Source organism: Onychostruthus taczanowskii, unplaced genomic scaffold, assembly GCF_017590055.1.
Source record: "Onychostruthus taczanowskii isolate IOZ18803 unplaced genomic scaffold, ASM1759005v1 scaffold7, whole genome shotgun sequence".
NCBI classification, from domain to species: domain Eukaryota; kingdom Metazoa; phylum Chordata; class Aves; order Passeriformes; family Passeridae; genus Onychostruthus; species Onychostruthus taczanowskii.
Window position 1 is genome coordinate 7,597,497 of NW_024504786.1, and position 18,427 is coordinate 7,615,923.

At 46.4% G+C, this 18,427-nt stretch overlaps 1 protein-coding gene across 1 annotated transcript; it reads right to left on the minus strand.

Annotated features, from left to right (window-relative positions):
- Positions 1–10: 10 nt before the first annotated feature.
- Positions 11–18,163, minus strand: RAD54L (RAD54 like). Its single transcript, XM_041421486.1, has 18 exons — positions 18,091–18,163; positions 17,861–17,947; positions 16,713–16,832; positions 15,912–15,972; positions 14,218–14,353; positions 13,396–13,465; positions 11,055–11,343; positions 10,517–10,641; positions 8,829–8,979; positions 7,555–7,681; positions 5,348–5,422; positions 4,800–4,930; positions 4,588–4,698; positions 4,318–4,441; positions 3,922–4,000; positions 3,637–3,816; positions 2,046–2,209; positions 11–908 (listed from the first exon to the last, which is right to left on the minus strand). The coding sequence occupies exons 1-18, from the start codon at positions 18,091–18,093 to the stop codon at positions 707–709; spliced, it is 2,235 nt and encodes a 744-aa protein (XP_041277420.1). The 5' UTR covers positions 18,094–18,163; the 3' UTR covers positions 11–706.
- Positions 18,164–18,427: the final 264 nt, after the last annotated feature.

The window sequence follows — 18,427 nt, forward strand, 5'->3', positions numbered from 1 at the left end:
TTAAGACCCATAATGTACCAAAGTGAATTTAGTGCTGTCATGTAATGTGATCTCATTAAAACACTGCTAGATCAGGGGATCCTGCCCATAACAAAGCAAGTGGTTTTAGAAATGGAGTTACTGGAATAGAGCCTGATTTCCTACTGCTTGCATGATCTTCCAGGCCAGATGTTCAACATATGAGCTAAAATTTTTTTCCCCTGTACAAAATCCTCTTGTTCCCAAGTAATCAGCAAGGTTCACATTTCACAGCAAAAATGGATCCTGCAAGTTTTGATCAGCAACTGTAAGCCAGAGCTGTCAAAGAAAAAAACCTGACTGCACATAAAGTGCTATAAAACTCCTGGCTCAACTTAAACCTGAAGACAAAATCTGGCTGAGTAGAAGGCACGAACATCAAAGGCAGGAGAACCAGTGCTAAATCTGATCAAGCGTGCAAGGTCCCATTATTCCCAGTTCCCAAGGGGCTGTTTTTCAGGCACACAATAAATACAACAGCAAAGAAAAAGCCACAGACTCCTTGCTGCAGCAGACTGAACACTGCCAAGGGCCTTGCAGCCACTCCAGAGCCACGCTGTTCTGCTATCCCACAGCCACACAACAGTCCAGCACGCACAGCTGCCCGCCGCCCCTTTCCTTGGAAAGGATCAAAGCGGGGCAGGCTGCCACAGAGCCTGCCCTTGCCCCCACAGGGGACAGTAACCTGTCAGGGAATCCCTCGCTGCTCCTCATGGGAGTGGTGATGGAAAGTGAAGGTGACAGCAGCGTCCCATGCCGCCTTCAGCACAGAGTCCTGCAGCCCGCGCTTGTCCGCGCAGTGGTGCCACTGGGACAGGTCCGAGGTGCAGTCGGAGCCGTCGGGAGGGGGCCGCACCTGGTGCCCGTTCACACAGCGGCGACACTTGATCCTGCCAAGGTCAGTGCAACATCAGTGCAAGGCTCCTCTGCCGGGCCTGCCTACGGGCTGCTCAAAACTGCAGCCCAGCAACATCTGGATCAACTCCCCTGCATTTTCAGATTCTGAATTACGGGTGCATTTCATTTAAACAGATAACTACCTTCTGGTGTGTGTGTGACAGGTAAGGAGTGACTCACACATTTTGAAAACCTGGGGGTTCTGTTTCCAATGGCAGTCCCTCTTCATGTTTAACCATTTGGGAACGGTCCAGCAAGACCCAGAGGAAGTTCAGGAGGAGTTTCTCTTGAAAGGTGTGGGATGTTGCTTAAGGCAGATCTCAAGTGACTGCTGCTAACACCTTATTAGTATTGCATCAGGACTCCTAAATTCAAAGAGCACACCATGCTCCAAAACACTCCATCCTGGCACCCACCACAGCTACCAGGTTGTGCTCAGGCTGTTTTGGAGATGCCCTACTGAGCTGTCACTTAAGGAGACAAAGAGCAGCAGCAGCCAGGTCAGCAAGGGCTGTTACCATGCAGAATGGATACCTACACTGAGCTAAGCCTTGACACAGCTTAAAACTAATCCTCTTCACTTCTTGCCTGAATTAAGAGTCTTAATTTTCACAGTGAAGCATTTTCCCTGCACTCCTTGTCTTCTTTCTGGTGGCTATAATACCACATGTCTCTGGGCTGGGAGAGAAGGGCAGACAATGGAGAAGAGTACTCTTTTAGTTGCCAGAACAGAACTTAACACTGGCTTCATGAATCCTTAGCCCATGGAGAAGCCCTAGATGGAAGCAGTTCAGCATTTGTTCACCAGTAAGAGCAGTAAGGAAGGACCAAGTTAGGCTCCACCAATCTGAACAACTCTGATCAATTTTTCTCTTTTCATTAGCTGCAGTACTTCAGTCTCCAAAACAGGCAGCTACAAGGTAGTCTGCTCACTTGTCCAGCCAGCACAGCTTTTCTAAATAACAAAAAGGGAGGACAGCAAGGAAGTGCTCATGTCTAGGTGGTTAACAGCTTCAGAAGCAGAAACACTTGAAGCTCACTCTCTGGACTTCCTCCTGCTGCCTGGGAGACCCCTGAATTACACAACCAAACTTTTGCTATCCCAGCCATGAGTTATTCAGAATACTCACTTGTCATGGGTGTCACTGGTGGTGGTCTCATTCAACGTGAAGAGCTCCTTCAGCTCCCCGAGGGAGAAATGCCTTTCCACATCCTGCTCTTCATCCACCACGCAGCTGCTCAGGGCTTTCTTGTGGGTCTGGCGCTGGAATATCTTCTCCTCTATGGTCCCTGTCTACAGGCAAGTCAGAGATGAAGCACAGTTGGAACACTGGTGTTAAAGGAGCTCTGCATGGGGAAAATGTCACAGATCAAACGGCACTCAGCTGTCAGGACCACTCAGTGCCTCATCAGTACAGGTGACAGGCAAGTTTTAGTAGCTTCACTCCAACCACATGTTTTGTTGCAGATCTAACCCAACTCTGCTTCTCTTTCCCCGTGGCTGCAGGAGTGGATCCAGTGGAGATACAGATGAGGAAGAGGGAGAACTGCCATTCATGGCTAAAGCTCACACACTGCACCAGGATGTGCTGACATGAAGGAAGGGAAAGGAGCTGAGCAGCTACAGCTGCTCCCTGACAAAAATCCCCAACTACAATCTCCCCAAGAAGCAGCAATGAGGTCTAGCCCTGGGTGACACGAGCATCAGCACTATTTTCTGGTTCACCCACTCACAGATCAATCACATCCTGCCTGGAGGGAGAGATCTGCTTCCAGAACAGATGTGCAGAAAGATTTTTGCCTTAGAAATACAGCATGCTGGGCTAAGAGCAAAATGTCTGTTTTGCAAACAAATATAACACCAAGGAGGGGGCTAATTAGTCATGATTTGCAGACTGATTTCCTATTTCTAAAAGCAAAGGAGCTCCCTGCTTCCAAGTGCAGCAAGGTCAGAGAAGAACTCCATTAAGAAAAGATGGGCAAAGAATGTCTGTTTTCTCAAAGTAAAAATAATAATTGACCAAGGAACCTAAGCTTACACAAAAAAAAAAATCCCCAAACAAAACAAAAAACTACACACAGAAAAAACACCCAACCACCCAACAACTTTCCCCCCCAAACCAAAACAAAAAACCCTACAGTCTGAACTAATGAGAGGTGAACAAGGGCAGAGGAGACACTTCAAAGCGCAATCACTACTGGCACTGCTGGACAGTGTTAGAGTAGCCTGAAGAGAGCAGTCTCCTTCATGGTTTTCCTCTACAGAGCAGCTACCCCATCTACTCACTGGCAGCTCCATCCCAAATGCTGCTGGTAATTCCAGGAACATATTTGCTGTTTCTAAAGTGCACGTACACCCAACTAAAACAGACTGCAGCCTGACTGAAAAACAGCAACTTCTGCATCAGACACCCCATGAAATTAAAGAAGTCAGATGCCTAAATTACTTCAAAGGAACATCTTATCTGCAAAGCCACAGTTGTTTCTATTTCTCAGAAGCCAGTCACTGCTAGAAACCAAGGGCTGCAGTAATGACCCTCCAGCTAGAACCTTCATGGTTTTCCATGGCAACACATCTAAGGGTAGGAAGCAATTAAGTTCCAATCAATTCTGGTCACCAACACAGAAGAGTTCTTTCCCTTCTGGCCCCAGTCACAGCAGCTGCAGTCTGGGCTGGCACCCAGAGCTCCATGCCGAGGAGGGCAGAGCAGTTTTCCTCACCGAGAGCAGTCGGTAGATGTAGCACATCTTCTTCTGGCCGTCGCGCCACACGCGAGCCATGGCCTGCTCGTCGTTGGCCGGGTTCCAGTCGGGGTCGAACATCACCAGCCTGTTGGCCCCGATCAGGTTCAGACCGCAGCCACCTGCTTTGCTGCTTAACATGAAGATGAACTCCGGGCTCTGGAAAAAGGCAGGCTTGGATTGGACTGCAGAAGCAGCCGTGCTTTTACTCCCAGCACTCAGAGCTGGCAGGAGAGCTGCTCACATCTGGCAGGTTCTACTCACCGAGGGGCTGTTGAACCGCTCCACGATCTTCGCTCTCTTTTTAATGGACATGGTGCCGTCCAGCCGCACATACAGATACCTGGAACATACAGCATTTACTACAACCAGACTGCTGCCATCTTCAGAGCATCCTTCTTGAAAGAGAAAAATCTGCCACCATCAGCCTTGTAACAACAGAATGGGCTTTAGAAGTGTTAGCAGAGGGCCACAGTTTTTCTGCTGAGTGACCCCAGGAGACAAAGCACAAGCTACACTGGTTTCAATTCAGGAACACCTGAGCTAAAAGACAGATCACAAGTTCCTGCTGAGAGAAAGTGTAGGAACAGCCAGTTCTTTTACACCATAGGCAACAAGTACAGTCTAGCAGGATTAAAGCAGTAAAACCCAAAGACAAACCTCCTGCTCCGGCAGAGTTTTTCAAATAGATCCAGTGTCTGAGTGTAGTTAGACACTAAAACCACCTTGTCATTACTGGTGCTTTTGGTAACAGCAAGGATGTAATCCAAAACCAGCATCTTTCCTGCATAAAAAGGAAAGAAAGAAAAAGCTTGAGCAGAATTCCCAAATTCCCAATTCTCCTTGGAGGGGCACTTGGTAAGATGCTAAATACAGTCTCGTGGTTGCCTGTATTAGGCAGCTCATCTCTACTGCTGAGTTCCACTATACCTGAAAGCTGGGGCTCCACAGATTTGGTGCTGTAGCCAGAAGGGAACAAGCCCAGGGCTCCCATAAATCCTTCTTCCTCTTCTACACACTTATCATAGATAAGAGCAGGATCTGAAGAATAGACAGAGCTCAGAGACTGTTTAGAGTGCACAAGGAAGACCTAAAAAAGCTCCACCAACAGTGCAAAACCCAAACCCATGTGAACAACTCACGATTGCAGAGCTTCTTCAAGGATGTGATGGAAGAGAGAGATGAAACACTGATTTTGCCCTCCTTCAGCTCCTCCACTGGCTTGGCTTGCTTCAGGAAGTTCTTGTACAGCTCAGTCTGCAGAGGTGTCAGTCTGAAACACAACAAGAGCTCTGCAGTCCCATCCTGCAGTCCCACAAAAGCCCTGCTCCATCTCTACACAGTGTTCCTTTGAGCTCAGTTTTTCTAGTCACAGCACAGACAGCCTAGAACCACCTCAAGGCTGCTTGCAATAAGAGTATTGCTATCCTCCAGAGCTGGAAGAGAAGCTTGCAGAGACTGCACAGTCAGGAGCTCTGCTCTGACATCTGAGCTGCCCAGAGCTCACCAGCTGGCTGGCAGAACCACCAGTTGTGGGTCGTGACAAGGAGGAAAAGCAACATACTGCCAATGGCAACAACATCATTCCTAGACGGAAGCAGTCACCACAAGAACTGAAGGGCTTATTGCAATTTTTCAGTCCTTCCTGTTGCTTCCACTATTTCCCAAACACAGCAGATGCTTTTGGTACCTGCAGCAGACCACCTGTTCAATCTTCACTGGCAGGTATTTGGACAGGATGTCTGAAGTTCTCCGAATTAAACACCTGCAGGGAGAGAAACTAAGATCAGCTGCTTGGATGACTCTTGGATCACTTTTACTGATAAAACTCTGTTTTATCACTATGATTCCTCATGTGGTCAACAGACCCACTGATATTTTCTCTCCAAAGGTCTGTGTGACAGTCCAACACATGGCAGAGGCCAGACACCCACAATCCACATTGTGGACAGAGCCCCGTATAACCCATGGTCTTTGCAAGGCTTCCAATGTGGTTCATGAGATTTGGAGAGATCAGACATGATGCCACCTACACAGAGAGAGCTCAGTCACAAGAGAAACTCTGCTCTTCCTCAGACTACCAACAGCATTTGCAATTTGAGCTACAACAGACCAGCAGTATGGACAGCAAACAAGTACAGGGATCGCCCACCACAAACTGTGGGCATAAGCCAAAGTACAGGCAGGCAACTCCTCATTTAGTCCTCAGTAGCCATCCTCACCCAAGATGGGCTCATGGCCTGGCCCAAGATTCCAGCAAAGGACATATCCTTTGGCCTCTGGAAATGCTCCATGGAAAGGTTTTGCCACACTTCAGAAAAGGTGGAATGGACTAGAAAAAGTGCTGAGCTGAGCTACCAGAGTTAAGAGGTGCAGAAACCCAGTTCTGCCAGGAAGCATCAAAAGTATGTTACAAAACCTATAGAAGAAAGACAGCAGGGATATATGACAACCCCAAAATCAGTCAAAGGCTGGTAAATAAAAGAATAATCTGGTCTCCGAACCCATAAGCAGCAGGATGAACAGTAATAGGCTTAAACTGCAGTAAGGAAGATTTATGTTAGACATAAAGAGCCTTTTCTAACTGCAAAGACAGCAGTGCCCTGGAAAAGATGTCCTAGGAAAACTGCAAGTGCTTCAGTGCTGGGTGGGGGTTAAGAGATGGTTTAGGTCTTTAGGTCTAACACCTTCTACCTTAGGACAGCAATGATGCATTCTCCAGGGCCCTTCCAGCCTTACCTCTATGATTCCATATGTCTTTGCATCACTGTCCCATTTGCAATTCCTACCAAATTCAACAGACTCATCTGTTACTACTTTTGTGCTTTGTCTTCCCTATTTGTGTATCATGACTGTAGCACAATAAAGGAAAGAACAAAGACCTCAACAGAGCCAGGCACAGATATTCCTGAACACACTTTTACATCCATTCTTCATCAACTATAAAAATAAATAAATGCACCTCAAGAAGGAATAAGCTTTTCTCCTCCCAACCTTTCTTTTTTCTCAGGCTTCTGCAAGCTGATGTGAGTCAAGGTCAGGACTGTCTCTATGGAGTGACTCTACTTAGTGTGAAATTTAATTTACCATTACTGTGAACTGCAGAATTGTATTTGTGATGGCTGCAAAAGATCATATTAAAAAAACACAACAAACCAAGCAACCAAAAACCACCAAACAAAACCCACAAACAATGAGAAAAAAACCTGAAGACACCAGCAATGCTGACAACTCAAGAGTCTTTTCTAGAAAGTTCTTAAAAGAGAGCCAAGCAACTGCCAGTAGATATGGATAAACTGGTTGTATTCATGAAAAGAAATCAGGTTTAAAAAAGTACCATAAATCAACCAAAGAGAAGTAAGACAGCACTTCACATCACAGAGGTGCTTCTTGGGGATCAGAAGTCCCATCTCCAACACTTGTAGTCTGTCCTATCAGCCCTACAGAGCCAACAAAACTGTGTGAGCTGGGCTAGTCTGTGGGCTGGGCAATCAACATTCCTTATATTCCTTCTGCTCCTCAACATCTGGGCCAGATGGATCTCGAGTCTGATCCAGGTTACATTTATAGATGACATAAATAAAAGGATGCTGCCTGATTATTCAGATCCCAGAAGAAAACAGAAATACAGGAGACAAATAATAATTCCGTACCTGAGAGTACTGCTTGGGGGTGACTGCAGCTGGCTGTGCCATGCCAGTTCCATTTATCAGACTAAACTCCATCCTATTTACTGCCTAGATTTCTCAGGCAATAAATACTTGCACAATTGCTTGCTAAATATATGTAACAGGCAAGAGAATTCATTACAGCTACAACTGTAATTTGGAAATATAGCAGGGCTTATGCAAAGGGCTTAGGCAAAGGCTCTGTAAAAAGAAGAGGGATGAAGTTCACCTATTCACAATACTGATCAGCTCTTTAAGCCTCTCTTCTCCCTTGTGTCGCTCAGCTTCACTCGCATCTGCATCTCTTCCTTTCAAGATGGGCATTTCAAAATGTCTTTTAAATTCCTGTGCAGTTCCTGTATAAAATGGGAGTGAAAAGGTGACAACTACTACCAAAGAAACTTTGATCAGCATCTCACAGCCACCGCACCCCAAACACTGGACCCAGCAGATAAAACAAACCCTCATCCCATCCATAAGACTGTATTTTTTTTCTAGCCAAGAAAGACTCATACAAGGCAGACAAATCAATTTAACAGATAATAATTTTGTACTCCAACAAGAGTGCAATGCCAAAGGTCACAGAATTTTACTTCAACAGTCACACACATACTGCTTTTGCTCACATTCCTGTTATACTTTCATTCCCAGATTTTGTCCTTGCAAACAACAGCACAGGCATTATCTGTGCCTATTCCAAAATTATCTGTAATCAGTTGCTTATTACTGGCCACAGGCTGAAAGTGAGAAAAATGCCTACTGAGTGCATGCAGCTTTGCTGCAGTAGTTACACCATTAACCTCATCTCAGAAAGAACGAACTGCAAGTACAGGAACAGTAATCTTGCCCAAAGTACAGGTCAAGGGGGACAGGTGAAAATCCCATCAGCTCCCTGTAATTACTACCCAAAATTGCAGCACACAGAAAAATCAGATGTAGAACATCTACCACCTCATTCCATCCTTTCCTTGAGAACTCCTGGGGGAAAAACAGCTGAACAGAAAGACACAGCCCAAATTCTGCTTGCAAGACTAAGAATCTGATGAATTGTGTTTAACTAGAGTTGGGCATGCACTAGAATTAATGAGAAGCCTCTTGGATTGGATGCCCAACAAACTGAGACAATCATGAGAGATGAAAAAAGAAATAATTTACAGCAGCACTCAGTGTCACATATTCGCTTTACCTTAATTGATTCCCCTTCCAAAATACCTGTTAGACTGGTGTAGTTTGCATTAGAATCATGTTGAAACAGAGCTCAGATGATACACAGCCCCTAGAACAGGGCACCCTGACCTAGGCTTTCTGGATACAAACTGGAAGAGACTAAGTCTCATAGAATCACAGAATGGCTTGAGGTGGAAAAGACCTTAAGAGATCATCTAGTTACAAACCCCTGACATGATTTTTCACCAACATCTCAATTGTTGCTTTTGCTGGCATCAAGGGAAGCTTGGCCAGCACCTTGTCCTCCCTCCCATCTCCCACACATCCATCTCTTACCCAGGATGCCTGAATTGACAAAGTGCACCAGGCTGAAATACTCCAGCAGGTCATTCTGAATAGGGGTGCCCGAGATAAGGACTCGTCGAGGTGTGTTTAAGCTGTTGAGAGCCTGGTAAGTTTGGTTTTCAGAGTTCTTCAGTCTATGGCCCTGTAAAAAAACAGAGAAAAGGAATAAGGCTGATAAATCCAGTGGCCCTGTAAGGAAGCAGCTTGGAGAGCCATACCAGGACTGATAAAAGGCATCTCACCACTCTTCCCATTCCTTGTAGTGGAGTAAGTGTTGCAACAGACTTGTCTCAAGGACAAGGATCTAGTGAAAAACCTGTAGCCATTATGTGAGGAAACAAGACATTACAAGCTTCCCAGACCAGGAATATCTGAGCTCCACCCAGGCAAGAAAGTCTACCATGAAAATAACAACCATCACACAATACAACTTGTAACTCTAAGAACTGTTTCCTGTTCTAAGATGGGAATGTCTTCAGCTACCAACACAAGCACTGAACTCTGGACCAGTAAAATTGTTTCACTCAAGGTCAAGACCACAAACCACCCAGACCACCTATACAGAGAACTGCCAGACCTTTGCACACTAATAAAAAGAGGTTCTTCACCTCTTACAGTGGTAATCTGAATACAGGCCCCATTTCTCTTGCCTGGGAAAAGCAACTTTATTAGCATCTGAGTGCTGGGTAGGACAAAGCACAAGTGATAAGAAGCTCTTCATCAGTACCAGACTGCAGCACACGTTGAGTGTTTTTTTGGAAATCTATAGAAGCCACAAGGCCAAGGACCTGGGTTCCCAGATTCTCTGGGTGCTAGCCTCATTCCAGGGGCACTGAGAGGTGTGGGCAGCCACGGACTCGTAGATAACTTTTCATCAGTGCCAGACTGCAACACAGGTGAGTGTTTTTTGGAAATCTATAGAAGCCACAAGGCCAAGGACCTGGGTTCCCAGATTCTCTGGGTGCTAGCCTCATTCCAGGGGCACTGAGAGGTGTGGGCAGCCACGGACTCGTAGATAAAAGGTTTGTGAGAGCTACACTCCTGAGGACACTCACTCTTTTTAAGGCCCTCTTGGCACTGCTCTGGCAAATACAAAGCCAAACCACTGGGTGGCACCCCTATTTAATAAATCCCTTCTACCCAGCAGCAGAGGATACCTCAACCCCTGCCAGGTCCCAGCTGATCGTTTCAAGGAGGCAGAGGACACTTGTTTTATTTTGTCCTTCAAAGCATCTCTGGCTGTCACTACCTATAACCACAAATAGCGAATGACAAATGAAAAAACAACTCAACTTTGGCCACGTGAAAGCAGAGCTTGACACACACCAATGCATGAAAACCAGTAAGCCAGGGCACTACCAACAGAGCCAGGCATGACCTCCTTTCTGGTACATATTTCACATGGAGAGGGCCCTAGTAGGGACCCATCACGGAACTACAGGTGGGTGCAGTTCCCACCAGCTGGATTTTCTCCATATCTTAGCTCATGAAGACACCTCTCCCATTCAGGCTCACACAGTATGGCTGATCTTAATTAGAGCCTGAAACACCAGAATGGGTGTTGTCCATAGCTAAGTCTTGTACCCCATTGTCCACTCTCCTTTAAGAAAGCAGATCCAGTTTCACTCAGATGTTGAGAAAACACCAGGAATGGATTCCCCTTAAAGGTGCCCCCATACCTCATCACATATGACCAGCCCAACGCTGCCCTTCTGCAGCACCTCAGCGTGCAGTCGGAAAGTCTCATAGGAGATTATCAGGATGGGTGAAGGCACTCGCAGGCCATGCTGGTTCATAAAGCCAACTGCAGATGGGAAGAGGAAAAGGGAAAAGGAAGAAAGGAAAAAAAAAGAAAAAAGGATGAGGAAAATTAATAGAAAACAGGTCAAATGGGCAAAACATTTACCTTAAAAATTTATGAAAACCCTTCCACCCATATATACCCATTCTCATTTCCATGTCCCTTCTGCCTCCTTTCCTGGAGCATTGGGACTACCCTAACACCTGACTAGATTTAGATCTGGATTATGACAAAGCTATTCAACTATTACCCAGCATGCAAGGGTTAGATCTAAACACGCTAGCTGAGAGACAGCCATCAGTCTGCAGAGATCCGGTGACTGCTCAGAGATGTTCACATGAGCTGCTGCAGCCTTCTTCCAACGCAAGACTTTGACCCCAACCAGCCAAACGCCCAGATTGCAAACATTTCTGTACCTAGTTTACGATCAATCTCTTCTTTGGAGCCTCCATCAATGGCCAGTGGTTGGATCCTTCCCCCCAGCCATTTCTCTACTTCATTGTACCAGTTTCTCACCAGGCTGGAGGGAGACACCACCACAGCTTTCTCGATTTCGGGCTTGCAGTCTGGGCTTTGCCGGAGAAGCGTCCACATGAGCGTGATGCACTGGAGAGTTTTGCCCAGCCCCATTTCGTCTGCCATGATGCAGCCATGGCTCCCAGGGATCCGCCGGCTCGTCACACAGTCCCAGAGGAACTTCACCCCCTGCCAAAAAATTGTTCTCTCAGAGCAGGATGGGGACATCAGCAGAGTGACAACTTCATTACCACAACGCACAGGGCTGGTAGCACAACAAACAGCAGATCCGCGTAGCGCACACATCCCTGGGGACATGCAGTGCTCTAATGAGACAGAGGGAAACCACCTGAGGCACAGCTAAAATGCTGCCACATCTGGAGTGAAACAGCACTACTGATGCCAACACATACCTCACAACATGCACAAAATCTTGCTACATTTTTCTTGTACTTCTGAACATGAATTCCCAGAAATTTCTACCCTTGGCTGCATTAGACCGGGCCTGGCCATGAACTAACATGCATCAATCATTTCAAAGAGGTTTATCATCTTAATACCACCAAATCAGGCAATTTTAAAAAATCAGAGCAAGTAGAGTTGTTTCTGCTGTCTGAATAATTCCCAGAACACCATCATCAGCCCTCATCATTTCTGCCTAGAAGCTGTGACTCACCTGGGGGCTCAAGGTCCAAAGCAGATTTAGCTTTAGAAAAGACACAGGGCTGAGGTTTTAACCTATGTCACATGGTGAGAGAAGAGCTCAGCCCTGCATTAGGCCTTGACACATCACTGAGAGAGATAAAGGGGAGCGGGGGGAAGGGGGGAAGAGACAAACTTCAAAATGTTCCTGTACCCTGTGATGATGAGAGTCAAAGAAAATCAGGGCATTGTGCTGGGAATGTACAAGCTAAACACCTGCAAGGATTCATCCTCTCTACTCCACTACTTAGGGCTTGAAGATGGAGCACCTTGACCTGCACTTTCAAGTCCTTTTCTTTCTTTCTTAGACTTTTAGTAAGAGGCTAATGGAATTTATTTAAGCCAGTTGAACAATTTTGAACTACATTACTGACTATAAGACTGCATTTTGCTGCAGAACCAGCACCTGGGCAAAAGTCACAACAAAGTTGGAGCAGAGCTGTACAGCTACGTAGGTGCATCAGCTGAATACAGCAGCTCAAGAATCCTAGCAGGCAGAGACTTATTAGTCAGCTTAGAACTGAAACTGCTTTATCATCAACATTTACCTGCCAAAAAACCAGTGTGCCTAGGACACCAACACAACTTTGATTACTTGACAAAAGCACCTGCAGGCAGCAGCTTACCCAAAAGCAGAGTGCCTCCAGCCATGTAGACAGAGATGAGCATTAAACAGGTCACAGGTTCATAACCAGATCTGAGATAAAACTACAAGCCATGAGCAGCCTACTATGCTCTCATAGCCATCTGAAGATCTCCCATGCAGGGACTCATCTAGCTTTACCTGCTTAGCCTGCAAGATCAGTAATCACAGCTTCCATCTGTGCTCCCTCCAGGCTCAAATGATAATATACTGAATCTGGGATGAACTTCGAGCTCTCCAGAAGCCTATATCAGATATTTGGAGAGTTGTAGCCACTGCTGCCATGTTACAATGTTGCACATATTTACAACATAAAATGTTTTTGGCAGTCTCCACCATCAAATTTCAAGTCTGCATAGGTCAGGCCCAGCTCACACCTACCAAAGGCAGCCTCCAAACAAAGCGCACTGAAGCAGGAACCTACTCTACATTTTGTTAGGAACTGTGGTTCCTAACAGAAATTGGAGCCTCAGTATTTCCTGGCTCAGGGACTGCAGATCCAATCAAATCTGCTGAGCAGTAAACAGTGGTGGACAGTTTGCCCTGCCTGACTCAAAACTGGGCTGCAATACAGTTTATTGCAACTATATCTCATCACCTTCCACACTGAATTCCACCCAGCAGAGCTACATCTTCAGACTCCAAGGTAAGTAAAAGCAGGACTTTCAGCCCCAACTCTTCGCTTGAAAAGGGACAGGAAGTATTGTCAGCATTCAGGCCTCTCAGAGGATGCTTAAAGCAAATGCTTCACTTGGTATTTGCAACAGACTGGAGTCTGTTAGACTATCAGTCTGTGAGGCCTATGCAGACCTATAACAACTCAGCAGAGGAAATGTGACTTTTTGAAATGGAGCAAATCCTCCAGCCACACCCTCAGGTCCCAATGGAAAACTTACTTCTCTCTGATGGGGTCGTAAAACACGGCTGAGGACAGGATCCACCACAACATGGACAGGTATCTTGTCCCTGCAGGAGGCAGTCAAGGAAGAGAGAGTGTGACTGAGGAATTTGGCACAGGTTTAGGTTTTGTTAAATCTCACTGCTATACTGAGGACTCTCCTGTGGCACAGAGGAAGTAACTTCAAACAAGAAAGTAAAAAATTGATTAATTCAGCTTTGAGAATAAAGTTAGAGACCTGCCCACAGTCTGAAACATCCGTGAAACCATGTATGTGGGCTGTGGTTAAAACAAGGGCAGAATGTGGTTCAGTTAAAAAGTCAGTATTGTTTTTCTTGTTTCTATAACAATATTGTAACTAAATTTCTGTAGAGAGAAACCTCCCTCTGTCCATGAAGATCCAATTGACAGTCTTTTTAAGTTGTAACAATAGCACAAAAGAAACTACTTCAGAATAAAAACCAGTAGGCAGCCTAATATTTGACAGTCATCTCTCTTTGCTTGTCCTTAGATGCAGACGTTTCCTGACTAATGACTAAGCTGTGAGATTTTCTAAGCAACTTCTCCATGCGTGTATGCTCCTTCCCTGCAACAGGTTTAAATTTTTGATGCATGAGAGATTGAACAGTCAGTGAAAGAACACAAACAATCCAGCATGGGTACATTCCTTCTTTGACTGTAACCAATCCAGGCAGAATACTTGGAATCGAAATCCCCTTGATGATCAGACCCCAGCTCAAACACATTTGGGAGAAAAGCACATAAACCTACACCCAGAAAAAGGTCAGGGCTGCAGCATTCATGCCAGGTGGTGACTCACTTGTCTATTTTCAGCTGGTCATGGGCACTCAGCACCGGGGGCTCATACAGAACCAGAGCTCCTTCCTCAAATGGGTCATGGAGAGGACCCCTCAGTCCTGCCCGTTTGACTCCCAGTGAGCGCAAGCCCAGGGGCCCTGAAATCGAACAAAGGCACAGCTCAAACAACAACATCTTCCTGGAAGCAAGCAGAGCCTGGCAGCAGAGTCTGATTACACTTAGGAACAGTGAATTAATTGGGTGCTGGAGTGGAGGTGCACGCACAGCTGGTGCACACAGCAAACCTAAGCAGGGCGGTTGTTTGGCAGCGCTCTGGCAGCACACAGCGGGAAGCTCTGCGGCAGGAAAAAACAGAACAGAGGCAAAGAGGGAGCAATGGCACCGCTTACCCAAGGTGGTTGTTCTAGTTTTTGGAAAGCCAAGGAGGGTTCCACAATGTACATCTCAACAGCCCAACAAATACACTCCTACATACAGAATATGCTGGGTGAAATTCTCTTTTGGGGTCACCTAACCCAGACTTAGCCAGAGCTGTATCTTTGATGCAAGGTCAGGAACTGATCTTTAATAATGATGAAATTCTACAGCACCACAGCCAACATCATATTGTCACTACCTGCTCTGGGGTATTATTTTCTCTCTGCTGAGCAATAGTAGATGTTTGGCCTTGGAGCCAATTTCTGTGAAAAGCAGAAACCAAGCATGAGTCCCTTTTCCTAGTACTGTATTTCGATGGCACAGTTTTGTAATGGAGATGAACACAAGAACACACATAAAAATCCATTTTCCCATCAAAACTTGGGCAACTGTGCTCCCAGGATTGATTTTGCTCGAGAGAAGATTCAATCAGTCTATTTGTCCACTGTTTACTAAAGCTCCTTGCAAAACAGGAGCGTACAAGCTGAGGCAGCAATGCACAAATAACAAGAAAGAAAGAGCATAAGAAACAGTCCCTTTTCCCAATTAAGAGAGCAAGGTAACAGCTACAGAAAGCAGCAGTTCTGTTTGATCCTCCTGACAAACCCACTTCTCCAGAAGCGAGCTTTGCTAAACTCTTCTGGGGCTTGTCATTCCATATTCAGTGGCTGCTTACAGACGTTTTTATAACTACAGTTTGAGTGAAATTGGTTGATCTGTATTTGAGTTTTTCAGCTGGAGGGTGAAGGGGAAGCAGGGGACGTGAACAGGCCCATTTGTTTTTGAGATCTTATGTTTCACTGATTCAAACCAGCTGAGACTTTGAGCTTCAAAATGATCTCGTTTTGAAGATCACCTTGAGGCTCAACACTCCAAGCCAAGGAGAAATAAAACTGGCACATACAATCTTTTTCACCACAGCCTTCTGTCTGTTAGCATCATTATTTAAATGATAAACCTTCGTGGCTTGGAATTCATTTTGCTTTTGTATTTGTGATACAGTGTAAAATCTCCTGGCACTACATCAAATACATAGCAGTAAGACTATAAAATCCAATTCTGAAATGTAGGATTATCCAAACTAAACACTAGTAAGAAATATGAAGACTTTGCTAATATGCCAGTATTTTTCTTTCAAAATTAAGTCAGGATTTCTGGAACATATGCATCAGTGCAAAAAATAACAATAATCCCCACAGATATATTTGACAGGCCTAAGCATCATCTGTTTTACCCGAGTCAGCCAACACAGACAATCCTTAAACCTCCTCATCTTACCTTTATAGTTTGGAATGGGGACTTTGAAGGGTTTGGACAAAATACTGCGGATAAAAGCCTCCTAGGAATTCAGAAAGGAAACACATTTCAGAAGTCTGAAATCAGAGATTGCTCAAGAAAGCAAGTCCAGGACATTTTTTGAGAACTCAGTTTTGCCAAGTACCCAGAGTCTCTCTATTTAATCTACTCAAGCTTCAACTCCAACTACTTTCAAGACTATCCAAAAGGAAGAAAGTAACAATTCAGCACAATTTCCTCCACCACTTCCGCTTTTCAAAACTATTTTCCTTTGGGTTTTCTAATAAATGAAATTGATTTTTCATAGCTCCCATCTCCCTAAATCCACTGGTTTTTCTCACTTCCTTAAAACTTATTGCTTCCCCCTGCCTTGGTAATTTAGTCAGGCAACTCATTTCCTGTAAAGGAGCTGGGTTACCACTGCAGGGACATCCATGCTGGATCAGCAAGCACCCAGCCACTCCAGCATCTGGTCTCCAGCAGTGGAAGCCCAGAGAGAACTGGGCAGGCAGTCAGCATTTGACCCACCTGGCTGGAAACCAACTCACACCTCTGGGTACTGTCCTTCACCTGGGCCTCACAGAACTCCCTCATTCAGGATTCCCACTACAGCGAGCTCCCCCAGCACAGCTCCTTCAACATTAAAGGGCTGGAGGTGGCAAAAAGCCTCTCCAAGACTTTGTGCCTGCATAACGCCTCAGTTTAAAAGGGGCCATGGAGGCACTGGGAGTTCCTTGCTGAGTGAGCTGTGTGTGTGTGTGTAGCAGCAGCAACCCCACTCACGTGCTGACTGCTGTCCAGGCACTGGGCTCTGTTGGTCAGCGGAGCCAAGGGTTTGCGGAAAGGCGACCGGTAGCATTCTCCACTCCCTGTCTCAGCAGCTGCTCTCTGCCTCTTCCGGCCCTGGGAAACAGAACGAGCACCGAACAATCCAGGGGGAGCTGGAAGGGCAGAGATGCTCTGCAGCCATGCTCAGAGGATGCTCTGCAGGCACACTCAGTAAGCACCAAAGCACACGGACCATCGCCCAGGCAGCCGAGCAGCTCGGAGCACACACAGCCATCACTCACCCCCTCTGCCACAGCACTCACACAGCAAGGTCACTGAACCTTCAAGTTTAATTTACATGAAGCTTAAAGCATTCTCCTAGTTAAGAAAATAACTACCACCTTCTACCCTGTAAAAAGGGAGGCTTGTGCATGCTAAGATTTGTCCTGTCCTGCCACTCAAAAGCAAAAGCAGAATTAAGAAAAGGAAGGGTCAGTAGCATGGAACAAACTACATCAAAGTCCCCAGAGGCTCCATGGCACCTGGTGTTATGCAGGTGGAAGGCCTCGCACTGAACCCTACATTTCAAACACTTAGAAAAGCATGAAAATAAATAAGTTATTGATCTGTTTCCTGATTTAACACAGTCCTCTTTAGTGTGAGGCACGGTTTCAACCACCTGCTGGCACAGAAAAATGGATCTGACATAGAAAACATTGCATGAGACTCTTTAACCTGTATGCCATAGAACATTACTGTAAATTAGGATTAGGGCTGGGATTCGTGTCATTATAAATGCCTAAACGAGATCTTTACTGCCACTTACACATAATCGGTGAAACTGATCCTCTCCATCCTGTTACAAAAATATGTAACATTCTGTCTTGAACAGCCTAGTTACCCAGTTACCCTTCCTTTCACACAGCACTCGAAGCTCTGACAGAGGTAAGTTTTTCCACAACCACGAAGCACCATCTGTACACAAGGAAGTTCCTCCACGAGGTTTTACAGCAGCACAAACCGGGGCCGCGGTGCGCAGAGCATGCGGAGGCTCAGGCACCGGGGAGGGACTCGCACGCAGCGCCGCATCCCCCTGCCCACGGCTGCGGGGTCACACGGGGCCGGCAACACACGGGGGCCACGTCCCGGGAGCCCTCGCTCACCGTCGGGGGCTGCCAGTCCTCCTCCTCTTCCTCATCTTCATCGCCCGCCTTCCTCTTGGCCAGCTGGCTGGGGGCCAGGCTCCTCCTCTGGAATAGAGGCACAGCACACACAGTGAGGGGCCGGGAGGTTACAGACACAGACACAGACACAGACACAGACACAGACACAGACACAGACACAGACCCCCGGTCCGGTCCGGTCCGGTCCGGTCCCCCCCCCCAGCACCCACCATCGCCTCACGGGAGCGCGCGGACGCGGCAACGGCCCGCGCGCGCCGCTGGCGGGAAAACCGCCGAGGCCGGCTCCGCCCCGCGCCAACAGGCGTGGCCAAGCGAGCGCCGAGCAGCACCAGAGCCGCATCGACCCGCTCGGGGCTCCGGGGAGGGAGCGTGCGGCAAAGAAATGCAAATGATTATATATATCAATATCAATAATAGGACTTGAGATTTATCATGAATTTCTGTGCCAAGTAGAGGTGTTCAAAGGGAGACTGGGAGAGAAAAAGAAAAAAAAAACCGAATTATTTTTCTGTCCGCAGAAAGACCCTGCTCCCTTCAAGCAGGAGC

Bases quoted from the DNA above. Each gene is read 5' to 3' on its own strand.
- RAD54L (XM_041421486.1), bottom strand. The intron at 4,442-4,587 runs GTATAGTGGAAC...CTTTTTATGCAG, and splicing joins TGTGGAGCCCCAGCTTTCAG to GAAAGATGCTGGTTTTGGAT. The intron at 2,210-3,636 runs GTGAGGAAAACT...ACTTGCCTGTAG, and splicing joins ACATCTACCGACTGCTCTCG to ACAGGGACCATAGAGGAGAA.